Raw genomic sequence first — 24,873 nt, forward strand, 5'->3', positions numbered from 1 at the left:
CAGTCCCATCTCGGGGTAATAGGAGACAATGACACCTCAAGTGTGCGGTTTATGTCCAGTCTACTTCGTAATTTTGTTTTACTCGCCGTTGCTGCAGAAACTCCACGACACTTCACACGGGTAGGATGACGGAAATAGCAACAATGCTATTGTGTCCATCTCAGAGTCTTCAGCCGTAACTTAAATCCAGTTGTCTCGAACGTAGTTTTAAAGCAGCTGTCATTTGCGATCTCCAAACTGCTTTTTTACTCATTTCGCGGGCTTCTGCGTTTTGTTTTTAAGCGTCATCGGTCACGTGACCGAGACGCATGGCTTGACGTGAGTCAAGCGTGACACAGACGGATGTAACGTAGAATCCGGTAATTTTTCAAAATAAAACATTTCGTATTCCGAAATAAATAAAACGGAAATAAGGCAAGTTCTTTCTGTGCGGACCGGTGCCAAATACCGGCGGTTGGGGATCGCTGGTTTAGGGTGACAAGGAGTTCAAGCTTACCCCAGTTGACATTGGACAAAAGGCAGACCGAACTGCCTTTTGCTATACAGTACAACAGACTGTTATACTGTACTTGGACTATGAGTTTGTCGGCCTCCAGTCTTATTTCTGCTCACAATATTCACATGAAGCTAGTAAACTTTTTTGATCCTCATTGTCATTATCTTACTAAGATGTATTGGTTGTCAATGCTATGTATTGTTTTTAATGGATCCTTGGTTCTCTTATTTGGCTCAATGGCGTCCTCATAAATTCTCACATGCCCGGTAAATTCTTGACAGCCTCGATGTATTTTGTAGGTCACAGTTGCTATTATCAGTTTACATTTGGTATTTAAAAAAAACATCTTCAATTATGTCAGCAATAAACTGTAAATGTTTTGGTGACTATTCAACAATCATTTAGAGTTAGATTAATCATGCAGAAACCGTTGTATAAATTAAATTTACATTCGTCCATTTTGTACTTTGAAAATATAAGGCGCAAATATTTATGTAAATGCATCATGAAAACGTTTATTGGCCCTTTTCCCATTGACAGCAAAGACATTGTGCCATTTAAATGGCATACAAACACACACAAATACATTAAAAAACATTGAAAACAGGACTAGGTTATTTGCAATTGTATTGTTACTTTTAAGTGTTTCAGCAAAGGATTCTTTCTTGCTCAAAGTTTTCTTGTTTTGCTACTCATCCGAAAAAAAAGTAGTCTGTGAGAAAGGGATGAATTATTTGTCATTATTTCATTGAAGGTTATTTGTTTTGGAGCAGTACAACTAAATGTAATCAATTTAGTGATTTTTAAAAAAATCTGAACACATTCAACAATGTAGTGCTTCTATATTTCAATCAATCATCCCAAGATTCAACCAAACTGGACCATGGGGTGGTCCACCCAGGTTGGAAGGTTGGCTAGTTTCTCCTCAGTAGCCTTCTCGATGGGCCAGCTCCAGGCTTTAAAGAATCCACACAGGTTCATTCCCACAGTTTTGGAGAAAGTCTCTGCGTACAGGTTCATCTTGCCGCCGTTGTCCTTCGGATAATTAGTTATCTTGTGGTAAGCAGCAAATACCTTCTTGAAGGCATCCCATCCAAATCTCTCCTGGAGCTGTGTTAAAAGAGCATGTTTTGTTTATCAGCATCGATTCGAAATAATGTGTAACGGGTGTGTTAAAGCCTCTCAGACACATCCGCTTTTTTTTTTTTAATTCTTTTGAGATGTACTCACATCTCAAAAGAATAAGAAAACAATACTAGGTCCATGTCTCTTTCCTGTCTCTCACCTGCAAGTATGTTTCAAGAGCCACCCACACCTCCCACTTGCTGAGTTGCCTGCCCCCTTTGACAAATTCCTCCAATCGACTCTTCCTTTTTGCTGAAGCGACATCGCCGTGAGCCTGTATTGAAAAACCACTGATGTGAATGTAAAATGACATAATCCAGGACCCAGTCAAGAGAAGAAAAATGACTTCACCTTTCCCCTGTTGATCCCCAACACCTCCTCATGGATATACACTGACCAAATGTTGCATGTACACTCTGTGGTGTGTGGCCGGAACTCCCAGCAATCTCTCTGCTGGTTGTGCCCGAGCTCGTGGATTGGGCCCCATAAGCCTTCAGTCTTGGCGTGCTCAAGGTTGACCAGTGACTCTGCCGAGGCCTTGTGCATCATGACGGGGTAGCCGGCGTGCATCCAACCTAAAGAGTGACAAAAGCAATAACTGTCCATGATGTGCAGTATTTCTGAATTCACTCATCAACATAAAGTTGTTTTTCCAAAATGCTTTTCACTCTGTTCCTGATTTAGGGCCTTGTGTTTTAGTAGTAGTAGTAGTAGTAGTAGTACGATAACGATAGGCTTTGGCTAGAATCCATAAAACTGTCAGTCATGCATGCAATGCCCCAAAGTGTTATAGAAGTGCAGTGCAAGTCTCGTGAAATGGACACACTTCAACATTGATGGTGCCCGGCATACAGGACAATACGGACATACCATAAGAAATTTGTACATCTGCTACAAAGCGTTCTTTGCGGGGAAATTTGTGTGGCTTGGCAGCTAGGTCGGCAATGCCTTTCATGATCGAGTCCCAGAGCGCTGCCAGCAGATCTGGTCTTTCCAGATTCCTAATGGTATCGGATGGTACAGTGAGTACGATATTTTCAAACTCCAACTCTGCCCAAGGGGAAGGAGCTGTTCGCAGCATGGCCCAATCGGCGGGTGTTGTCATACCTGAAAAGAGCAGAGGGAGAAATTGTTTGCTTTCCAACTAGGCGCGGTATCATTTATGCTGTCAAAGCAGGCTCAGTCAAAGTGTCTTGTCAAAGTCTAGCGTCTAGTCAAAGTGTAAACAAGACATTTGCAAGGACTTAGTTAACTCTAATGTACATACCAGGTGAGGCACACAGTTAGCGCGAAACATACCGTTTCTCACTTGATTGGTTTAGACCCATGGCCGACAAGTGGTTTTTATTCTCACAGTAGAACCTTTTCTCGTTCCAAAATGCCATTATTGAGTGTATGGCAAATAAATATTATCTCAGTGTCAATTGGAATGCCGTGTCATGCAAATGGCACCTGATCGACTTGAAATACAAAACATAATTTTTCTGGACGTGAACATTTTTCTCTACTTCAGTCTATAGATGACAAATTACATCACGAAATGTTTTACTACCCGCCTAAAGGACATACAAGTAAGGGAGGAAAAACAAAGTGAAGTCAGACAAAACCAATGACATCATCCTCACCAGATTTATAATAAGGTGCCGGCACAGCTACCTGCACTATGACCTCTACCCCTCCCACTTGGGTTTTAGGTGGGGCCACCAAGTAGATGAGACCTCCCCACAAGTTCCACACCTGCATCATCTCACTGTCAATTGGAAATTGTTCATGAACATTGGGCGCTCTCTTCAGCTCCTCAGCTTTAAGATAGTCGGTTTGACAACCAATTTGGACCTGTTATGGAATAGAAACGATTTTTACAGACACCATTATGAAGCAACGCATGTTGAAATTCTTTCTGTAAATCTATCCATGGCAACGCTCGTCATTATCAGGATTGGAGATGAGCCGGCGCTTATCCCAGTTAAAACATATTAAAGCCAAACAATAACAATTAGTTTGTGTTTATTCATGCATCATACCTTCCATCCCTTGTTGACGATCTGCCCAGGCATTGCTATATAGGTTTTCATGCCTTGAGAAAGGTAAAGCCCGGTACTGACCCACTCTTCTTTGTCTAATGCATAAATAGAAACACGCAATTACGTCAATTTAAGATAGCACTGAAGGTTGAACCTTCGAATGGTCAAACTAAAAAGGCCGTACCTGCTGTGTTTACATTCAAAGTGACCCTGTGATTATAGACGACGGGCAACAGGGGGTTCTCGTTGATGAGGTAAGGCAACAGGCTGTCAGGATTGGGGCAAACCCTAAAGACCTCTGAACCCATGTTGAGCAGCAGATGGTCTTTGGGACTTTTTACTGGGCAGGTGTCACACACCTTGAAAAAGAAATGAATAAATAAATAACATTGGGGGTAGTGGTTAAACATAGTTCATCCATTTACAGTACGTGATCAAATCTGTACATCAGGCAACATCAGCAAGACCTGATGGGTACACTGAGCTTTTCCTTAAGTTGTACCTGAGGCATGCCCGATTTCTTCAGGACGTGCGTAAGGGTGGACAAGACCTGAGCGTATGAACAGCGATGGTGGGCTTCCATTTTTAAGAAGAAGGCACAGTCCTTGCCAAACTTTTTAAGGCATTGCTCCTCGCTCTTGGTAAGATCATCTCCCTCAGTTACATGAGCGGCAAAACGCTGTAGAAGGTGGCAGAAGTGGTAGCTGTCTTTGCCAGTCTGGCTGGGTACAGGAGCATTGTAGCGACCGCCCCCAATGGTTTCAGGCAAAAGGCTCAAGCCCATTTTATTCAGGATCTTGTTCCCTGCAATTACAACTAGTTTCTATTACGATGTTCAGAAATGATCATATATGTAGAGTACAACAACAGGAGCTCAAAAGAACCTCGTCGCTCCTGTGGTACAGCGTAATACCTGCGAATTCTGTCAAAGGATTTCCGCCACTGTTGGACTGTGCCCAGTACCAAGCATGGCCACCAATCAGCAGACCTCCTCCCTCTGCCACAAAGTTTTGGATTTCTTCTGCGTGTTTGTCACTGTATGCTGAACACACAAACACACTCAGGTCATTTCTGAAGTCGCTCTTCTCACACCTAAACCCAGATTTCTTGAGATTGTCGAGGGCTTTATGTTGCAGGACGCCCACAGTGCCATGTCGCCCCGCATCCAACCAGTGAAGAGCATTGGTCCAAAACGGGGCCAGCTCCTGCGGTACACCGAACAAAATGTGTGTTCATCACGACACCATTTGGCAGATCCACACACGGCTCTGTTTGAAATGATGCGTAATAATACATAAAAAGTGACATAATCAATGTTTATTAACGTTACCTCTCGATTCAGATATCCTTCATGGCTCACAACAATAACACGCCCAAGCCCATAATAGGTGCCTGCCAGAAATGGCCGTCTATCTTCTGTCATTCCGATAGGGAAAGCCAGTCGTCCATGAACCAGAATCTCAGAAGCAATCGCGCCGCCGGTGATGTCAAACTCAGATATCCCCTGAAGTAAGAATGTCAGGTCATCCTCAAACTCCTTGTCCAGTCTGCATTTTAAGAACAAAGAAACATTTCAGTGGACGACATTTGGCCTCTGAGTGGCCCTCACAGTTCCCATGAAATGATTTGTCAGTCGTAATCTGAGTTCTGTCTCTGAGAATAAGATGTTCTTTTGTATTTCACTAATATATAAACAGTAAAGATCAAGGATAATTTGACAGAGGTATGGAAATAATCAGAATTGCAAAAGTTTAATAAATTATGTAGACTGGAAAGGTCTAAAATATAATAATGCTAGTCATAATAATGCGAATCCACAAGCGATCCAGTTTCCAGTACATTTTACTATAAAATAATCTTAGGATTTACATACACCACACGCAACCATGAGGCTGGAATTTGAGGGTAGACAGGCAACAATTCAGCTTCAGCCGGATGTTGAGAGAAGTAGATGCCGGTCACAGCAGACACTTTATTCCCTCCGAATCCAAGCAGTGCGTTCTCCTTTGGGTGGTCTGCGGCCCAACTCCAGGCTTGCCCTCCAATCAACACCCCTCCGCCGTTTTTCAGAAATGCCACCAAGTCTTTCCCATCTGTAGTCAGGCTTAAGGTGTCTGTCACATAAACACCAAGATTCAGATTCCTCTGGAATGCCTCCACAACTTCAGTTTGGATTTTGGATCTGTTGAGACTATCAGCCACTGCCTTCACACTCTTGTTGACCCCCACTGACAGGTTGCGTGAGCCATCTCCTTTCAGCCAAGTCACTGCGTTTTCTACCAGAGCAGGAAATGTTGTCAAATATCCTTCATGTCCCAGGACCACAATTCTTCCTAAGCCGTACTGGGAGGCAGCCATCAGGACCTGGCCTTGGCTGTTCATCACCAAGGGAAATGCATGTTCTCCAGTCAGAAGGAGGGCACTGGGAACATAAGCGCCACGGAGGTCCAGCTCTCTCACACCACTCATCAGGGACAAAAATGCTCCCTCATTTTGACTTTTTTGGGTCGCCATGGTGTAAAGTGAATCTCTGCAATTAATTTCAGTCACAGAAAAAGTGAATTTAAAAAAATGTTCTCACAGATTAAAGATATTGTTAAATCTTACATCACATCAACCACGAGCATTCCAGAAAAGTAATTTAGTAGTTCTCTCTCAAGTGACACCAAAGTCCACACACTCGCACAAAAAGTCATATCCTTACCTGAGAGCTTGCAGCTGAAGCCAAGGAGATGAAAGTGTGTCGGTCTACTGTACTTTATACTGAAGAAGTACAATAGAGGCGGGGCGAATAGAGGGCGAATAACCCACTCAGAGGCTTTTGACGAAGACCAGGAGCAAACACAATTGGATGATAACATGTCTCTCAGCTGAAGATTCTTTGCGTTTTATCTTTTTATCTTCTAGCGACGCCCTCTTAAACGCCCTGTTAAACCTGATAATCCAGTTTTATTTTGATGTAAACCAGGTAAGGCAAATAAGGTAAGAGCTCCCAAGGTTGGCCAACACCGCAGTCCAAACACAAATGCGGGATTTTGAAAAGCCCGGACTGCAATTAGCTCTCTATCTACACACAGTAGAGTCTTATTATATTAATGCCTCTCTGACAAAAGAGATCAAAACAGTCCATTATTACTTCACAAGTCAGGTAAATAAGGTGTGTGCAAGTGTTGTTGGTGTTATTTTAATGTCGCCCCGTCCAAACTGAAATTCCTATCAAGGTTAAACATTTGCAAGAAAAAAAAGAAACATGAAGCTACTCAAAACAGTACAGTATCTACTTACTTAGCCAACTGATTCCTCTTGTCTTGTTCATCTTCTTTTCCTCGTTAAACAAAGTTAGGAAGGCAGTCATAGATTATTAAGTGTCAGATAGCTCTCAACGGAAGAATCCACGCGCACTGAACAAAACTATTATTAAATATTTATAACAATGAATACCACGCAAGAAAGAAAAAAAAGACTGTAAACCAAACAGTTTATGTTATTTCTTGGAATGGCTGAAACGCCAGCGCGGTCGGAACGTCGCAACTCAACGCGTTTCAGGAGGGAACTGTTATTGGGAAGGACCGATGAGACAAACAAGCACAGCGCGGACAGTTCACACTGAAGTTCTGCTCAAAACAACCGATCGGTCTTCAAGTTTGGAATACAAATGTTGTCGTCTAGATCTTCGCCACTTTAGTCTTCATTTTGGGGCTGCGTTGCTTAAATGTCGTGCGTTTTGGTTGGTTCATCCGGGGCTCAAATCCTTTTGGAGGATGGACGAGCCGTGTTGTTGGGTCGCGGACCCGATACCGGAGTCGTCGACAAAAAGTGCTCAAGACACCAAGGTGATTTTAACACTCGTGCGTTTCATGCTTTCTCTACATTGCTCTTCAAACGTGTCGTGTTTCATAGCGTTGATTGTGGTTGGCTTGAAGGATACTGATCAACATTTAAAACAGCATTTAATTGGGACTGGAATTGTGTGGGTTTTTTGTGTGGTTATTGTGTCAAACAGTACCACAAATTTGAATTTGTTTAAACACATGCGTTATGGTAGCCAGAACTGCAATTGAAAATATCACCTGGATCGTTAGTATTCTGCGTGGTTGACAGTCATGTGTTTCTTTCAGTGAAGGTGGTGGCTTGCTTTGCAGACCAGGATGTGGTTGTCACTCAGGTACGAAAACAAAACACTTTAGAGGCGGCAGTTGTAGCTTTTTTATTCTTGAAGAACAGTTCACTTCTCTTGTAAGACTGCAGCTCATTTTTATCTTCTCCTCAAGTGTCATTGTGTCCAAACAAGTGGTTATATTGCACTGGCTTTATGTACCCTTAATTTTATGCATTTGATGATAAAATCTATAACACCGATATTGGTATTCTTTCGCAGTTGGGTCCCAATCCCAGTTTCCTGGAGAGTGAGAAGCTTAGCCGTGGCCAGTCTGGTAAACTCAGTCATGGTGGCACCCTCTACCTGGTCAACCATGAATACCCATTCAAAGTGTGCTTCACCTCGAGCTCAGCTGGACCTGCTTTCATTACGGTACAAGGAGAGCTCAACAATTCGAACGAAACAAAAAGTGGTAAGAATGGGAATGAAAAAAGTTCACCGTGGAGTCCACCTAAGCGCAGTATAAAGGATTTCTTTCCTACCTCTCCCATGAAGGTAAACTAATTTGTTTATTTTTTAACTGCATATTGGAGGCAGACTTGTGACTTTCATCTTTCTAGTCATCAAAAAGGCGGCTTAGCCCAAAGGACGGGCATCCTGATGCGAAGCGCCACAGAGGAAATGAGGCCTCGGGTGAATGGGATAGAGAAGAGGTGAGCGAAGATGAGAATGAGAAACGAGCAGAAGAAAAGCTCAGGCAGCTCCAGGAGTTGGCAGAATCAGCCATGAATGAAAAACGGAACAGGAGCCCAGCAGAAACCGGAGCCCGGCCTACAATCTCTTCTTCCTCGGCCTGTGTAAAGAGCACTTGGCAGCAAATTGGCAACCTCCTTCTTTATACTGCGGCAGGAGTCAGAGGGAGTGACAAGGTGGGCCTTGGTTGGACATGCCAACCTTAAAAATAAATAAATAAAACATTTTTTACATTTAAGGGTACAACATTGGAATTATTTAACTGAATTAAAAATATGAAATGCTATTTATTTGTTTGATTTTTTCAGCATGAAATGTTCGCTTTATGTTGTCAAATTAAGTCGTTTCCTAGTTTCGTCCATCTGTCAAGATATGTGGTATCAAATGTTAGTGTAGGTGTTATTAATAATAATAATTTTGTTGCAATGTCTTCCTCTCCAGATTGCTGGGTTTGACATTGATGGCTGCATTATCACCACAAAGTCAGGCAAAGTCTTTCCCACAGCACCAGATGACTGGAAGTATGTCTGTTTTCCTGAAGCCCCCCCCAAATTCTAAATGAATCTTCTAACATCCCAAGTGGATGATGTTTTGTCTTATTTCTGTGTATCATTGAACAGGATACTCTACCCTGAAATTCCACCTCGGCTGGCCAGCTTATTCAAGAAAGGATACAAGGTAGGGGGAAGCAAAATGATTTTAACTTGACATATTGTTAGGGTATTAGCTATAGATAAACCACAGGCATTAAAACCTATTAAAACAGTAAGTTTTAGTGTTGGTTGCCCCTTGCCCCACCCATTTTCGTCTAGGTGGTGTTTTTCACCAACCAGATGGGGATCGCCAGAGGAAAACTGAGACCAGAAGTCTTCAAGTCGAAAGTGGAGGACATTCTCGCCACACTGCAGCTGCCTGTGCAAGTAAGGTTTCGGTCCCTGGCTTTTGAACAGGCAGGACGAACAATACCCACAGATTTTCCACAACTGCCGCTGAAATAGTGTATGACCATTTGAGATTGAATTCAAACGCATGATCAAAAGATTCTGCACCAATGCAAACAACACCCACAACGACCCATCCATCTTCTCATCCGTTTATTCTCACAAAGGTCGTGAGGCATGCTGGAGCCTATCCCGACTGACTGCGGTGTTTTGGCAAGTTTTCAATCATACGCTGGCAAAGGAAAATTTCAACGCGCACTCGCCATTGGTTGAAGTTGTTGTTTGATAGGATTCGATGAAACTTGATGTTGATGGCAAAATTGTGTTGGTGTCAAACAGTCAAGGGTTAATCTTAATCGTAGACATTTCAGTCCAAATGTCACGCCATGAAGTGAGGTTTAAAAAAAATGGGGGGGGGGACTTCGTGTCTTTCAAACTTCAAAATCAAAATAATAAGTGTGTCTGCGGTAGTCTATACATTTTTCTTTTATCATTCCTTTACCGTTCGTGGGTTCGTGTCAGGTTCATTGCCCAAACAACATTATGCACGTACACAAAAGATGAGAGAACACGTCTGTATGTCATTTTCGCTTGCAAGGAGAATAGAAGAGGACTGTGCACAATTCTCTCAGCTATACTCAGCAGCTAAGAAGCTTTTATTTCCTCTAGAGTTCCCTAGGTTACATGAAAGTGAGGCCTCTAAGGAGGAATTGGTGTCATCAGCGAACCGGCCACACCTTAAACTATTAAACCAAAATACATCATCACTGCTCATTCTAACACACACATCTACACCAAAAAATGCATATACCTGATAAACACTTATAATGTGTCAATTCAGCATATCCTCAGAAATGCAGAAGGGTCGCCTCTGGCAGATAACTTGAGACCTAGTGGAGATGAGCAGGTTTCGGTTCTCCTGCTTCTGACCTTTGCACTCAACATCACTCGCATAGCAGACTCCAACGTTTGATACTACATTCACGGCAACAATAAATGTAAAATAAAACAACATAAATCATACTGAGATCATGTGTTTTCATTTTATTCCTTCATTTCGTGTGGTTGAAAACAGTATCTGACTAGCCTTCCCACACACCTGTGCAGAATTCATGATTGATATGGGCACACCTACTGATGGCATCGTCAATTGTGTGGTATTGCTGCCACATTGCATGACGCAATACAAAAACTGCTCCAATAGGCGCAGTGCACTCTGAACTGGTTGCCAGCCAATCACAGGGCACACACACATAGTCATAGGGCACACATAGTTGAGTGCTCACACTCAAACCTAGACACAATTTAGAGTGTTCAATCAGCCTGCCATGCATGTTTTTGGTATGTGGGAGGAAACCGGAGAAAACCCACGCAGGCACGTAGAGAACATGCAAACTCCACACAGGAAGGCCAGAGCTAGAATCGAACCCTGCACCTCGGCGCTAACCAGTCGATCACCATGCAGACCGCCCTCAATGATAAGAATAGTTATATTTATACATCTGGCAGTGTCAATCAAAACGAAGCATTATTTTTAAAGGCTGAATGTTTCATATTGCTGATGTTGGTGATCACTTTAGATTGTACAAATGTAGCTAATGTTATTAACAATTGGTATACAGCCTTTACAGACCTCTTGATGAGATATACAATACCTTGCTTGCGCAAGTTTGAACTCGCTTTTGCACTCAATGATTTTCTTGGGTTTTTATTGGCCAGTAGATTGTGGAAAATACTTCTTGGATGTGGTTACTACTGAGAATCGTGTTACTGCATGTACGTTTTGTTTGGCAAATAAAGTAAAATGAGCTGTCTGAATGCATTCTGGATTCAAAATTAGAGCGACGTTCTTGTTGGTCGTGCATTAAAATGTCAAGTCAAGGCAAATTAAGCTTTACCGTCAAATATGCTCAATGTGCAACATTGTTTCTTTTTAGTGCCCACAAGATTGATGTGTGAATTTTGGTCTGTTTCAAAGGTGTTTGTAGCAGCTGGTCCAGGAATCTACAGGAAGCCAGCAGTGGGAATGTGGAATCACTTGTGTGAAAAGGTACATGACAGTCAAGCTCAGTCAGACGAAAAACTGAATTCGACACTTAAAGGATGTCTTGCAACAACGCAGATCAGTCTTGCGTGGTACTTTGAAACCATTCTATAGTACATAGCATGTACTCACGTGTGTGCATTTTGAAGTTTGTTGTCTTTATATTATTTCACTGTTTCCTGTATAGGCCAATGATGGCGTTCCTGTGGACAAGACACAAAGTTTTTATGTTGGAGGTGAGCCTGTATAGGATGTTTAATCCTTTACATGCAACTAAGTTAGACTAGCATATAACAATCAACAAGACAGGGGCAGAATTGCATCCTGGAGCATATTCCAGCAGCCAAAGCTATCTTCTTATTTTTCCTTAAAGATGCTGCAGGTAGACCTGAGAACTGGGCTCCAGGGAAGAAGAAGAAGGACTTCTCCTGCAGTGACCGACTGGTTAGGCCGCTTTGTACGCTGCATGTTGTTGTTGTTGTTGTTTTTTAAATTAAAACAATTATTTTTCATGTCTGCAGTTTTCCCTGAACCTTAGCCTACAGTTCCACACTCCAGAGGAGTACTTCCTGGGATGGAAGAGCGCCCCTTATAGTCTACCACAATTTGACCCTGTGAGTGAAAATTATGCCTCGTCATCTTAAAAATGTGAAGATCACCTACATGGCATGCAATACCAGATATATTGAATATATCCAAATTGTCAAGATTTGTTTGCAATTTGAAATATGCGTTTTAGAGAAAAGTGGACTCCAGCACCAGGCTATATGACCCGCCATCTGCGTCTCTCACCTCAAGCATGACAGAGGTCATTGTGGCTGTGGGTTTCCCTGCATGTATGTAAATGCTGCAAATGTTTCTCTGTCTGTCGAGCCTGCATCAGTCAACGGCATCTTCCAAATTACATGGCTTTTTTTTCCCCCAGCGGGCAAGTCCACATTCTTTCACACCCATATCGTCCCAAAGGGTTATGCGTACATCAACAGGGTGAGTAGTCAGTGTGCCCCCTGCAAAATTCTAGACAATATCTATACCCCTCTCAGTGGTTATATACCGTTGCAATGAAAATGATCATCAAAACTCACTGCAAATTACATTTACAGGAGGTCCTCGATTCATGATACGGACAAACCTTTTGAGATTCCGGTTTTATTGGATTTAACTGCAACATTTGATATAGTAGATCACAGTATTCTGTTGGCTCGTTTTCAGCACCTGGTGGCCATTGGCGGTAGCGCCCTTGAGTTGTTTACGTCCTATTTAGCTGACGGAACTTTTTGTGTTAGCCATGGTTGCTCTGAGGCACAAGTGTTCTCACTGTATCTGCTCCCATTGGGTTCCATCTGAAGGAAACATGGTATTTCCTTCCACTGCTCTGTGGATGACGGTCAGATATATGTCCCACTGAGCAAAAAATACGCTTTCTCATTGAGACCACTTTTTTCCTGTACGGAGGAAATCAAGACCTGGATGGCACAACATTTCTTGAATTTCAATGAAAAGAAGACAAAAGTGATGTTTTTTGGTTCCAGTGGCCCTTGTCTATCCCATCCGGCGGACTTGGGCCCCCTGGCTCCTTATCTTAAGCCAACAGTCTCGAACTTAGGTCTTAAACTGGATAGTGTTTTTAAATTAGACCAGCAAATTAGCGCCGTTGCGAAATGTGTGTGTGTGTCTTCTTCAGGACACGCTTGGTTCGTGGCAGAACTGTGTGGCAGCATGTAAGCGTGCTGTACAGGAGGGCCGCAGCGTCGCCGTAGACAACACCAACCCAGACCCTGAGTCTCGCAAACGGTAGCCCACAACGTACCTTTCTCACAATACTCTCTTCTCTTTATTACCGTAGACTACAATGTAAAGCATCCATCAGCAAATTCAAAAGGTTCATACTTTTTTTTCTATACTGGCTGCATCAGACTGCCGTTATCACTGGATGCCACGGTTAAATGAATCATTTGTGTTGATGTAAGCAGATTCCCTTGATCTTTTTCAGTTACGTGGATGTGGCCAAGGCCGCGGGTGTATCCTGTCGCTGTTTTCACTTCTCAGCCACTCTGGAACTAGCCAAACACAACAATAGAGTATGATTCACCTTTCCACGCTGTCACATGTGTTCTGTTGATTAAACTGTTACATTTTCTTTCCTAATGCTTTGTTGTTACTGTTGTTACTAGTTTCGCGAGATGGTGCCCTCAGACAGCAAACATGACAAAGTCAGTGACATTGTTTTCCAAAGCTATAAGTGAGTAACACCAGACAAGAACAATAATCTTTTTTCCCCCTCTTTTATTCCAGCAGTGTGTGAGTCCTTTCTAATGAACTCTCTCTGTCTCTCTTGCTTTCCGTTGACGAACAGGAAACACTTTGTGGCACCTGCTCTCTCTGAGGGATTCTCCGAGATCCTCAGCATCCACTTTGTCCCTGACTTTAAAGACAGCCAATCAGAAATCTTATTCCGACAATTCTCTGAAGGCTGATGGTCCCAAACACATTTATGAACAACGAAAGAATAGGATTCTAAATGGCTAAAATGTGAGTGGTGGGATTGTGCCAGAAAGCAAGACACAAAGAAAAAATGGCAAGGTTGAGTAAAGCAGAGTTTGCGGAATGAACACCTCCATATTGCAGTGCATTATTTGTTCGATAAAATACATGTCTTAGAACCTGACTGTAAGAGCTTTGCTATCATATTTTCACAGTTAGTACAGTAGGGCTGCAATTATTCTTTTAACAATCAGTGAAACTGTCAAAAGAATTTTCAATTAATTGCTTGACTGAGTTAACCAGACAGCTCTTTTCATATCTTGCTGGGGAACTGTCAAGTACGGATTTTGTTTCCATGATGATTGTTGTACAAAATGTGGCTTCTGGCTTCTTTAAATGTGTGTGATGTTTATTTCATTTGGATTAAATGTATGCATTGTTGAACAACGTCCTGAACAGTAAAACAAGCACACATTCTATAAAGATGCATATTGTGTGTGATTCAAAGGGGGTCATAACAAACGTAGTGAAATATATCCACAGGTGGTTTGCTTTTTCTAATAGCACTTCTAATAACACCATCGTGAATTAAAATTTAACCTAACAGATTACACGCGCTGTTGGCGGGAGTTTGCGCTTGACATCTACGAAGGTTCACCCTCACATGTCCCACTCTAAAATTTGAAATAGCGAGCGTTAAAATTGCGCGTCTACTCACTCATATTCGGCGCGCTGTTTGAAATAGCCAAAAATTGTGGAGAGCGTCTGTAGTGTCTCGGGGCGAACACGAGGGGCGCGAGGTAAACGTAGTGCGTAGTAATGAAGAACAAAAGATAACACGAAGAAGAACGCGGAGTCTCTGGTAGTGATGGGAATTCCGGCTCCTTTTAGAGAGCCGGCTCTTTTGTTTCCGCTCCCAAAAAGAGCCGGCTCTTTCGGCTACCAAATGGCTCCTCAGTTTTTTTGTTGCTTAAATTAATTTAATACCTACAATAACGTAATATTATGTGTAAAATGAAGTACTAATGCAAAAAATAGACATATCAAATATTTATTATTTATATGGCTTTATTTATATTCTTCTGAACATACTCGACATGGAGTGCTACAAAAATAAAAACAAAGTACAAAGACCCATCTCAAAACAAGGTCGTCAAAAAGTTCCAATCTCTGAATGTTTATTTATAAGCTTTTAACTATTTACAGTAAAACAACATTAGTAAGCTTTGAATACCACACAACAAATTATAAATTAATTTTTTTAAAACAAAAAGAAAAAAGCAGCATCCAGGTAAAGGTTTTAGCTTGTCTTTAGCGAAGATTGGCATGAAGAAAAACCAAGTTCCTCAGCTTTGAGGGGCTTCAATTAAAATCAGTCACCTGAATCTCCGTGTTAACCCTGTCTCAAGCTTCAGGTCGTCCGTTTCCCCGCTTTTTGTCCTGAAGCTCTTCTTTCAAAAGTCTCAGAGAAGCCGAATGACATAACTTTGAAGGGTTGGATGAGATATGAAACGTGGAGATTTTCGCGTACAATTCCATGTCATTTACACCGAATGGTTCTGTCCACACCTGCCCCGTATTGAAACCTTTAATCCGCCACGTGAATAAAACATACTAAGTGATTTTTAGCAAATCTGGGATTATTGGGGTTTAACAGTTAGCCCCACCTTTCCGTGCCCCCCTTTGCTTCAGGGCTTAGTCCTCTCAGCTGACTCAGCTTTGCTCAACCCTGGGAAAGAGTTTTAAAAAGTAATTTGGAAGTTCTCTCGCCAAAATCACAAACCATTAGAAGTGTGCAGATATTGTGGAGGTTTTGACATTTTTTACTTTTCTACCTGGAACATGTTGACAGATAGCCAACTTTGTACTCCTCTGATGCTCGCAAGGACTCTCATCACTGGAGCTCTGCATTTGGACTAGTTCTTTAACAATTTCTAATGGACACATGGAGTGTGTTTGGGTTTGTTGAGAGAGGAGCAGAGGCCCAAAGATGTCGGCTCTCAACGAAGTTGTCATTGACTCAGATGCCTCAGACATTTACAGGGTGAGAGAGGTCTATCATGATGGTGATGCTGCTTTAATAAGATAACTTGAATCAATTTTCTGAAATGTCAAATAAGAAGAGAAAGATAAGAAAACCTTTATTTGTCTCACAATGGAGAAATTTACAGATATGTTGTCTACTTAAGTGCCTCAGTTGTATTTTTCAACCTTTACAACAACAAAATGAATGCGTTGACAGAAAATTATGTTCTGGTCAACATTTGCCTGAGAAGTAACTTTCTTTTTGACAAATCGCTTCTGATATGAAACAGAAATTATTTAAGTCTTGTGTAGGAAGATGTAAAATAGGAGACTGCTAAGATGTTTTGCAGTGTATGCAATCCAAAGTGCTAACTTCGTTTTATATTACATACTATGGCCTTGTAATATCCCTGAACTCACTCGCAGAAAATAACTGCAGTGTTGGACTATACCAATACCTTGGGTGCCGGGGGGGAGATTTACAGTGATTTAATATCAGATTTGGGGAGGTATTGATTTATTATTTACTTATTGAGCAACTTTATGTCCAAGCTAACTGTTCGAAACTTATTGCAGTATTTTTCTGACGGTGACAAATATGACACAACCCCCTTTAACGAACAATTTAATCACAATATTGGAGGTATAACCATCGTTTCCAGTGTTTGTGTACACTTACATATTTTCTGTCGTCCTTTGTCCAAGAATGTGTTCTGCAATCCTGCCTTTGAACTGGAGGGGGAGCGAGAGGAGCGGGATGGATTTCGAATGACCACATCCACACCTGAGCCAATCAAACCACCCACAACTGGTAGCGTTTCAAGTAAATAAAGATTCGAACCAACAAAAAAACGTCTGTTACATGCGTCAAATCGCCCGAGTACAGTATTTTAGCATACAAATACGCAATGGAATTGTTTTTTTTAATGTTAAAAATAAATCAAATAAAATCGTTCACGTTTTGCCACAGTCCCTATAAAAGTGTTTTTGTGTAAGCGTTCAGGCCGAGGGTGAATTGTCTTCGTGGTGTGTGTTTTTTGCGGAATGCAGGTTGTGGCTGGGGGAAGGTGGTGGTCTTTGCTGCTGCCCTGCTCCTGGTTGCGGCTCTCGGCCTGACACTGGCCCTCATCCTCACACGTGGGTGTCTGCTCCTTCTCAATTTATAATTGTCCAATAATTTCCCACCTGATCACAAATATATACAGTATATATTCTCTATGCAGTCCTTAACTAAGTTAGTGTAGTGCCGCTCTTATTTGTCCAAAAGATGATCCATCCCAAGGAAGTTTTTTTCTTGCGGGCCTCCTTTCATTTTCAGTGAATTCTCTGCGTTTTACCTTTTTCAAAGGAATTTGGAATTTTAAACTCAATTCCCCTTTCTATACCTTCTGTAATTTCCTGTTCGGTAGCCTACCCAATGATTGGTTTACCTTCATTTCACATCTTCACTCCTCTCCATAATGAAGAAGTTGTTAAAATCTTGAATTGCATTCTGTTCTGGGTGTAGAGATAAAAAGTCAAGAGGTTGACGAGCAGCTATTGTCCACCAGCCCTCCAGACCCGTTGAGTGCAGAAGGTGTCGAATTACCCTCCGGTCCTGCAAACGGTAGCCCGCAGGATAGTTTGCCAGTGCCCCACCCTGCCAGCATCCCCACGATTGAAACACGTAGGACACGCAAACATATGCCCGCTGACATCCCCTCGTTCTATTATAAAGGCTGTTACTTTTCTGGTTACGGGGCAGTCAGCTTATGTATCCTTTCAGGTTGTGGCGGAGTTTTGACTGATTCCGAAGGTTTTTTCAGCTCCCCAAACCACCCGGGCTCCTATCCCCCCAACACCTTGTGCGTGTGGGTCATTCAAGCCACACCCCCTCACTTTATTCAAATCCATGTGTCCTCTTTGAATATTGAGGGTCCGTCTCCCTGTTTGTTTGACTGGCTGGAGGTACAGGAACATGTGGAGCACAACTCCGTGGTCACGAGGTCAGTAGACTATAATTAACACATACAGCACTGCGCGATTAGAACTCACATACCGTTGTGGCTGTTTGTGTCCCTCCTTTAGGTTCTGTGGTGCCGTGGCTCCACCAACAGTCAACGCAAACAGCAGCACAGTATGGGTGACGTTCCGCTCTGATGGCAGCATTGCAGGCAATGGCTTCACAGCTCAGTACAGGGCCTTGCTGCCTGGACACAGTCAGTGGTTTGTGTGCATGATAACAGACTAAAGGAAAGCCCCTCCTTTGATTTGTTACCTACTTCTATGCACTATGCATAAGTGCCGCGTGCGTTTGCGTAATGGGCGGCTGTGTGCTTGTTTTTAAGAAAGTTGTTCCAGAGACGAGTTCATGTGCGACGGTGGTCGCTGTCTGCTGCCTGCGTCTGTGTGTGACGGCCATCCCAACTGCCATGACCAAAAAGATGAGGCCAACTGCAGCAATAAACACAGTGGTGAGAGATTGTTCAATAAACACTTTGTTCATTCGTTATTTAACATGCACTCTGCCAAGATTGAATTTACACGATAGAGTGGCAGAATCCGAATCCGTTTGGTTTGGGGAGCACTGATTACCTTGTTTTGTTTTGTTTTTTATTTCCAACGATTTAGGTTTGTGCAATGACACCACCAAAACAAAACTCGTGTCCCAAGACTTTTGCACAGTCTTGTAGCTTCAATAAATTCCTTCAAGATACCGTGTGTAGAATTTAGCGTCATCTAGTGGTGAACTCATACTATGCAATCCTTCATAATGGTGGTAATTCCTGAATGGCCACTGATGTTTATCCACAGAATGTGGCGGACAGAAAATTGGGCCATACGGCAACCTGGCAAGTCCAAACCACCCCAGCCCATACCCTCACCAGCAGGTACAATCACAATTCTGTGCTGGTAACCTAACTTTAAATTTTTTTTAATAAATAACATTAAAAGACCATTCCAGCTGTCCTACATCCCCTTTTTTGCCCTTAGTTTTGTGTATGGCACATATCTGTTGAGGAGGGTCACGTCGTCATGCTACGCTTCAAAAACTTCAGTCTGGAGGCTCAGGACGTGTGCAAGTTTGACTATGTGGAAGTGCATGATGGCAGCGACGCTGGAGCTGGTAGAGTTCTGGGAAGGTAACGCCTATCAGTATTGTGGTATTAAACTGACCATTAATTGAATCCAAAGTGGTCGAGTGTGTCCTTGTTGACGAAGAGTCTCTCCCCTCAACACCTTACGTGCTTGTTTCACTTCCCTTAACTTTGTCACCTGCAACGTGATAGCCTGATGATTCCGGGTTGCGTAATTGTGTGTTTTCCGTGTCAGGTTTTGTGGCGCCACCCTCCCACCAGACCTGACCTCGTCCGGCCAGCACATGACTGTCCTGTTTGTGGCTGACGAGGGAGTGGCTGACAGCGGCTTTAACGCGACGTATCAGTCCGTGTCCATGCTGGATCGTGAGTTTTTCCTCTCAAAGTCACATTTTGTACATCAGGGGTGTCAAACTCATTTTTGTCGTGGGCCACGTTTAAGTTACTGTTTCTCTTGGAGGGTTGTTATGACTGAAACCACATTAAAAAAATAATGGTTTATTCAACGTTTGTTTAAGTTGCTGTAATGACGGGGGGGGGGGGGGGGGTTGTCACAAGAAAATGCTTATAATATGTCTCTTATTTATTACATATGAGAATTTTAGATTTTGGTTGAGAATTTAGCAAGCATCATGGAAGTTGACATGTTTGATGTGCTTTCACGGGCCGCATAAAATGATGTCGCGGGCCTGATCTGGCCCCCAGGCCTTGAGTTTGACACCAGTGCTGTACTTAGACGTTTTCACGCCGGTTCTTAAATATTATTATTTTTTATATAAATAATGTTCTTGGCATGTTTGATGTGCTTTCGCGGGCCACATAAAATGATGTGGCGGGCCTGATCTGGCCCCCAGGCCTTGGGTTTGACACCAGTGCTGTACATAGACGTTTTCACGCCGGTTCTTTATTATTATTTTTTTTGTTGGTATAAATAATGTTCTTGGGCTGCTTCCTTCCACTCGTACTGTGTGAATATACAGCGCTCATAAAAAAAAAAAGTTGAGGCTTTTGGGTGAAATTACTGCGTAAACCAAAAATGTCGTGAAACCTTACAGGTGAACTTACTTTCATCTTCTCTGAAACTGGACCGCATATGCCCAGCGTTCTAACTTGCTCCGGTTCTCGAGCAAGGAAGTGTATTGACACCCATGACAAGAGTTTGATCAATTAATTGACTAATTTCTTGTCTTTGGATTTTGAAAGGCACTTGCGGGCCGAGGCAGTTTGCCTGCAGTACCGGCGAGTGTCTTCATCCACAGTGGTTGTGTGACGGCTGGAATGACTGCCCCAATGGAGCAGATGAACAGGATTGCGACAACTCCACCTACCCTCCCTTCAGTGAGTAAATCCGACCGCTGACCTCGATCAGTCTGTGACAATCACATACTTTTTTCCTTGTTTTTGTTTCTTTGGTTTCTGTCGCCCGAAAATGTGAGCCCTGCCCTTTTTGTAATTCTCGATGCCACCAGCTTCACCATGTGAGTTAATAGACGTGGAGATGTGTCTGGGTCTCAGTTACAACCTCACCTCATTGCCCAACATCTGGCTCGCCATCGCCGATCAGAAAGAAGCTGCCACACTTCTGCGACAGTACAGGGTATCTTGGCCACCACTGCATTCTCGTTAAATTCTGCTTTTTTGGAACAGTAGGCGCTACTTATGCCACCTTGAACACACGCATCAGTTAAGACTTCAGGTTCCAGGACAGAAGTGCATCTCATCTGAAACTCTTTCCTCTGTGTTCTTGGCAAAGGTTTTGATGGAGCTGGCCTGCTTCGACCCCTTGCGGAAACTCATTTGTGGGATGTTCTTGCCGCAGTGCAGCCCTCACGGAGGAGTCCTGCAACCCTGCCGCTCTGTCTGCTCGTCGGCTGAGCAGCAGTGCAGCCAAGCCTTGGACCTTTTCTCCTTCAGCTGGCCCTTCAACTGCCACCTCCTGCCCGACACACAGGACCCCATGGAGTGCTCACTGCCTTGATCACCACACCAAAAAAAAGGGGGGGGGGGGGCTAATTGTTTTTGGGGTCTGGTTGGAAGCTTGAGGACTGACAGATTTCAAGTGAATACAAAAGTTTTCCCGCAGTTCTGATATTGTCATTTACATCCTGGACAGTATTTGTTTGAATGAAAGCAACCTCCCAGAAGCATATTATAATCGTGAAAGGCACTGAAAAACAGCAAATCAACAGTGGGTTGAGTGATTGACTTTAATATCTACCCAAATTATAATCTCAATTGTATTCATAGTGCACATAAAAACGACGGCTGAAAAAAAAGAGTCTAAGTTCATCACGATCGAGTTCAACTTTGACTTAAAGTTAACCATCGATGTAGTGCAAAAATCGGAGTCCTCGCAAAGAGGTACAACACTAAAAACAATGGGAGCCTAAAGGAGACAAGTCATTTTGGGAAAGGTAAAAAACTAACACAAACTTGAATATCCACTGAAATTCCGATTATTATATCGGCTGGGTTCTTATGTGCAAAACCTGTCCAGTACGGTATTCCAATTAGTCTATTTGCACCATTTAAAGTATGAGGAACAAAAACGACATGCAGAAAATGTGTTCAGATTATCTTTAATGCATTTGTGCTTGAACATGACACATCATGGCATTTGTTCTTTAACGGTAGAGGTTTGAGTTTATGTAAGGGGAAAAAAACACCATCAGGGAAAATAAATAGTTGTGAATCATTGAGCACACAAATTGTCTTATTAACGTATACAACCAACGGGAACTCATTTAATCAATACATTCTCTTCCGTCAGTCAGCAGATGACCTTATAGCAAGATGTGTCACGACACATAAAACGGTTGCAAGTGGTTGACTTCAATCAAAGAAACTCTGGGAAAACAAGTAAAAATGTCCAGCAAAAAGAAAACAATCTTGATTGCACATTAGTAAATATGAGCTGTGAGCAAAACAATGAATGAGCTTCACTGCACACGTGACGGAATCAGAAGTTTTAGGGTTTGATCTAAGGCAACGGCGGTGAGGCCCCACACACGATGCTTCCCATTACGAAACACTGGCAGGGTGTATGCATACTTGTCCCCTGTGCGAAAGTGCGTGTACCCGCGGTTTTGAGGGTCACATAAATGGGACAAAGACAAGTTAAAAATCTCCTCCACCTGAAAACCAAGGACAAAAAGAGAATGCCTTAAAAAAAAAGGAAAAAATGTCGGCTCTTGTTTCATTTTTGACATTATTAAAATGTGGTCTGGATGGGGGTAGACTTGTGCAGCAGTGTGGACAGCATTTAATGAGTTAAGAAAAAAAAAACATATTTGTACTGAAGAGCCACCTAGAGCTATTCAAGTAAGCGGCATTTAAACAGCATGACTTTACCTCTCCGGGATTTGGTTTGAAGGACAGCTCCTCAAGAGGGCCCACGTAAGCCAACACAGGAGCCACCAACATCCCTGACTGAGAAAAAAAATCACAAGTCACATGATAAAGCGTCATCATCAAGTGGATGCACACTTTCACACAACTCAAATGGAGTCCGCATTTAAAAAATGACCGTTACAGCTTTGATAACTTGGCCCAATGGGTGGAAATCTGGTTCGAAGTTCCCATTTGGGGCACAGATCGAGTCGACAGATACTGAAGTCAGTTTCAACAGCCCGTGGGTAGAAGACGTATTTGTGAGCAGTTTTTGTTCCAAGTGTCCCACATGAATGTAAATCTAAATTGTCTTCCTTAAACTCACCTTGTCCTTGAGAGGTTTGAGGACTCCCCATACACTTTCTGTTGATACGTTAATGCCAAGTTCTTCCCTGGCCTCCCTCAGCGCAGTGGACACTACATCACTGTCTGACGGGTCACTCTTTCCCCCTGCAAAGCTACACAGATGCGGAAATGAGGACATGCTGTGTGCAGAAGATTTCCCACTCGCTGCTACTAACCTGACATCTCCCTTGTGCCTGCCCTGCAACATGCTGGAGCGCAGCGTGAAGAGAAATGCTGCTTCTCCCCCTACACTGCAGAGTGACACCAGAATGGACGCCCATCCCCCCTGATTCTTTCCTTGGCTCTGACCTCTTCTCCCCGTCTCCACATTATACATCTTCAAATTGGGCGCCAGGTCCCGTCGACACCTGTTTTCATTTTCCAGAGCGAGACACTGACTCCAGACTCCATGAACTGCTCTGGTTTGATGAGAAGAGAGGCTGTAGGCTTGTGCTCTACTGTGAACATTTTCTAACCACTGCGAAGCGCTAACAGCCGTCGTCTTTCTGAAGCAGGAATGACGACAGTAAATTGTATTGTTTAAATTGTGTAAAGCATGACAAATAACCCCAAATCTGCTTCGAGGTAGATGGCAAGTTGTGCTTGATAAGCAGTCCTGAGTATTCACAGTTTTCTTGTGCTTCGAAGGAGACTTGGCCGGATCTGTGGATTTCAGGTTTTGTAATGAGGCCTCTTCCCTGACTTCACTGTCACAGTGCGAGTTAAAAAGAGATGGTTTTGTTGGACAGGACGCAGTCTCTGTGGAGAGTAACCATAATGTCCGTTTTCCAATGACGCCTTCAAGCCTAAATCCATTCAAAAGCCACCGAGCGTGGGTACAGGTAGACACATTCAGTCGTAGATGTGACCTTAACGGACAAGAACTGGTCACGAGCTGTGTGCACCAAAACATGCTGTAAAAACAAGTAAAAATAAAAACAAAAACATGTTAGTTTGTAAAGCTCATCAATTGATAACATAAAAGGTCTGTCATTAATCGAATCCTTATTTAGTCAAAAAAGGCTCGTTACTTTTTCCAAACTCTGCGGATGACTTAAATATTGAGAAGGTAAAGTTAATTGCAATTAAGCTCTTGATTGTCTGTACTTTTTACTTTTACGTCAGTGAAGGTGTAGAATCGGTATTCTATTTTTACACCCATGTCTTTGCTTCTACTCTAAGTATGGGGTGCGAGTACGTGTTTTTTTCGTTTCCCAGCAAACTACGGCGAGTCAAGAAGTCATATAAAAATTTGAATGAACGTCTTGGTACAACCGAATGCACGTCTTTCCGGAAGAGGTGAGTTGAACTCTCAAATCCCGTTAGTGGTGCGCTGGGGTTGCCCTTTACACAGCCAGAAAATATCTCCAATTCGTGTACGTAATGCGGACATCTCCGCAAAACTGTGTGTAAGTGTTTAAATTCCCACCTAATCACACGACTACAATTACTGACGAAAATAGATGCAATGTTTACTAATCCGGCGACCAGGTTCATGTCAGGTAGCTGGATAATGCGTTAGCATGATGTGAAGCTGATGGAAGTAATTACAAAACGTAAGGTGACGTGTAACAAGGTTCTTGTATGGCCGCGTGAGGCTGCATAGTCGGCAAAAATCATACAGTAGAAGATGATTTATTTGGAAAGAAACTCACCTTAGTTGAAAGTTGAAGCCACCGCATTTAGACGACTGCAACTCTAATAGTGATGGCGCAGGGGAGCTTCGAGATCGTCACTGTTGCCATTACTGCGCAGTAATGACGCAAAGCTGGTGTAAAAACATATTGAAGTCACCGTTATTTTCATAGCACATTTCATAGCGCATAGTCATAAGGAAGGATAATACAACAGAAAAAGAACGTGTAAAGATGGATAAGGATGTAAAAACACAAAAGTAAAAAGAGATCTTGCACCAAAATTTAAATGAATGAATGAATAACACAAAAGTACTCGTACACTGAGATGACATAACCAGTGCGACGTCGCAGCCCGCCCTACCGACGTGCCTGTGTGGCGGCCATGTTGGGGGGGACAGCGTTCCTATCAACGGCAATGCATTTACAATGATCT

General features: G+C 42.8%; 5 protein-coding genes across 10 annotated transcripts in view; 2 read left to right on the top strand and 3 right to left on the bottom strand.

Moving 5' to 3' along the window:
- The window catches only part of bace1 (beta-secretase 1), a 60,443-nt gene that overhangs the window by 3,261 nt on the left and 32,309 nt on the right, over positions 1 to 24,873 (bottom strand). The window lies entirely within an intron of this gene.
- Positions 986 to 7,044, bottom strand: zgc:162193 (TRPM8 channel-associated factor homolog). The gene is made up of 13 exons (XM_052078293.1): positions 6,931 to 7,044; positions 6,350 to 6,463; positions 5,519 to 6,175; positions 4,976 to 5,192; positions 4,559 to 4,850; positions 4,148 to 4,449; positions 3,830 to 4,004; positions 3,646 to 3,740; positions 3,247 to 3,457; positions 2,492 to 2,728; positions 1,973 to 2,196; positions 1,782 to 1,895; positions 986 to 1,606 (listed from the first exon to the last, which is right to left on the bottom strand). Exons 3-13 carry the CDS (start codon positions 6,157 to 6,159, stop codon positions 1,364 to 1,366), a joined length of 2,751 nt encoding a protein of 916 aa, XP_051934253.1. The 5' UTR covers positions 6,160 to 6,175; positions 6,350 to 6,463; positions 6,931 to 7,044; the 3' UTR covers positions 986 to 1,363.
- Positions 7,130 to 14,413, top strand: pnkp (polynucleotide kinase 3'-phosphatase). Its single transcript, XM_052078302.1, has 17 exons — positions 7,130 to 7,478; positions 7,764 to 7,810; positions 8,024 to 8,299; positions 8,365 to 8,673; positions 8,939 to 9,018; positions 9,118 to 9,175; positions 9,310 to 9,417; positions 11,417 to 11,488; positions 11,670 to 11,718; positions 11,856 to 11,926; positions 12,004 to 12,096; positions 12,222 to 12,318; positions 12,408 to 12,469; positions 13,167 to 13,276; positions 13,476 to 13,563; positions 13,657 to 13,724; positions 13,839 to 14,413. The coding sequence occupies exons 1-17, from the start codon at positions 7,358 to 7,360 to the stop codon at positions 13,957 to 13,959; spliced, it is 1,830 nt and encodes a 609-aa protein (XP_051934262.1). The 5' UTR covers positions 7,130 to 7,357; the 3' UTR covers positions 13,960 to 14,413.
- mfrp (membrane frizzled-related protein) lies at positions 15,394 to 21,955 on the top strand. 4 transcript variants are annotated; one of them, XM_052078299.1, is made up of 13 exons: positions 15,394 to 16,010; positions 16,697 to 16,814; positions 17,042 to 17,128; positions 17,499 to 17,657; positions 17,757 to 17,976; positions 18,059 to 18,189; positions 18,319 to 18,444; positions 18,785 to 18,861; positions 18,965 to 19,113; positions 19,304 to 19,434; positions 20,272 to 20,406; positions 20,538 to 20,665; positions 20,822 to 21,955. In XM_052078299.1, exons 1-13 carry the CDS (start codon positions 15,957 to 15,959, stop codon positions 21,044 to 21,046), a joined length of 1,740 nt encoding a protein of 579 aa, XP_051934259.1. In that variant the 5' UTR covers positions 15,394 to 15,956; the 3' UTR covers positions 21,047 to 21,955. The 4 variants fall into 4 exon arrangements, with proteins under 4 accessions (XP_051934259.1, XP_051934261.1, XP_051934257.1 ...); XM_052078301.1 differs by having other exon boundaries at positions 16,697 to 16,802; XM_052078297.1 differs by lacking the exon at positions 15,394 to 16,010 and having other exon boundaries at positions 16,520 to 16,814.
- Positions 21,632 to 24,786, bottom strand: nudt8 (nudix (nucleoside diphosphate linked moiety X)-type motif 8). 3 transcript variants are annotated; one of them, XM_052078312.1, is made up of 5 exons: positions 24,459 to 24,764; positions 22,980 to 23,717; positions 22,784 to 22,916; positions 22,420 to 22,497; positions 21,632 to 22,202 (listed from the first exon to the last, which is right to left on the bottom strand). In XM_052078312.1, exons 2-5 carry the CDS (start codon positions 23,714 to 23,716, stop codon positions 22,008 to 22,010), a joined length of 1,143 nt encoding a protein of 380 aa, XP_051934272.1. In that variant the 5' UTR covers position 23,717; positions 24,459 to 24,764; the 3' UTR covers positions 21,632 to 22,007. The 3 variants fall into 3 exon arrangements, with proteins under 3 accessions (XP_051934272.1, XP_051934271.1, XP_051934273.1); XM_052078311.1 differs by having other exon boundaries at positions 22,784 to 23,717; positions 24,459 to 24,770; XM_052078313.1 differs by lacking the exons at positions 22,784 to 22,916; positions 22,980 to 23,717 and having other exon boundaries at positions 24,459 to 24,786.

This window comes from Hippocampus zosterae, chromosome 10 (genome assembly GCF_025434085.1).
Source record: "Hippocampus zosterae strain Florida chromosome 10, ASM2543408v3, whole genome shotgun sequence".
Lineage (NCBI taxonomy): Eukaryota > Metazoa > Chordata > Actinopteri > Syngnathiformes > Syngnathidae > Hippocampus > Hippocampus zosterae.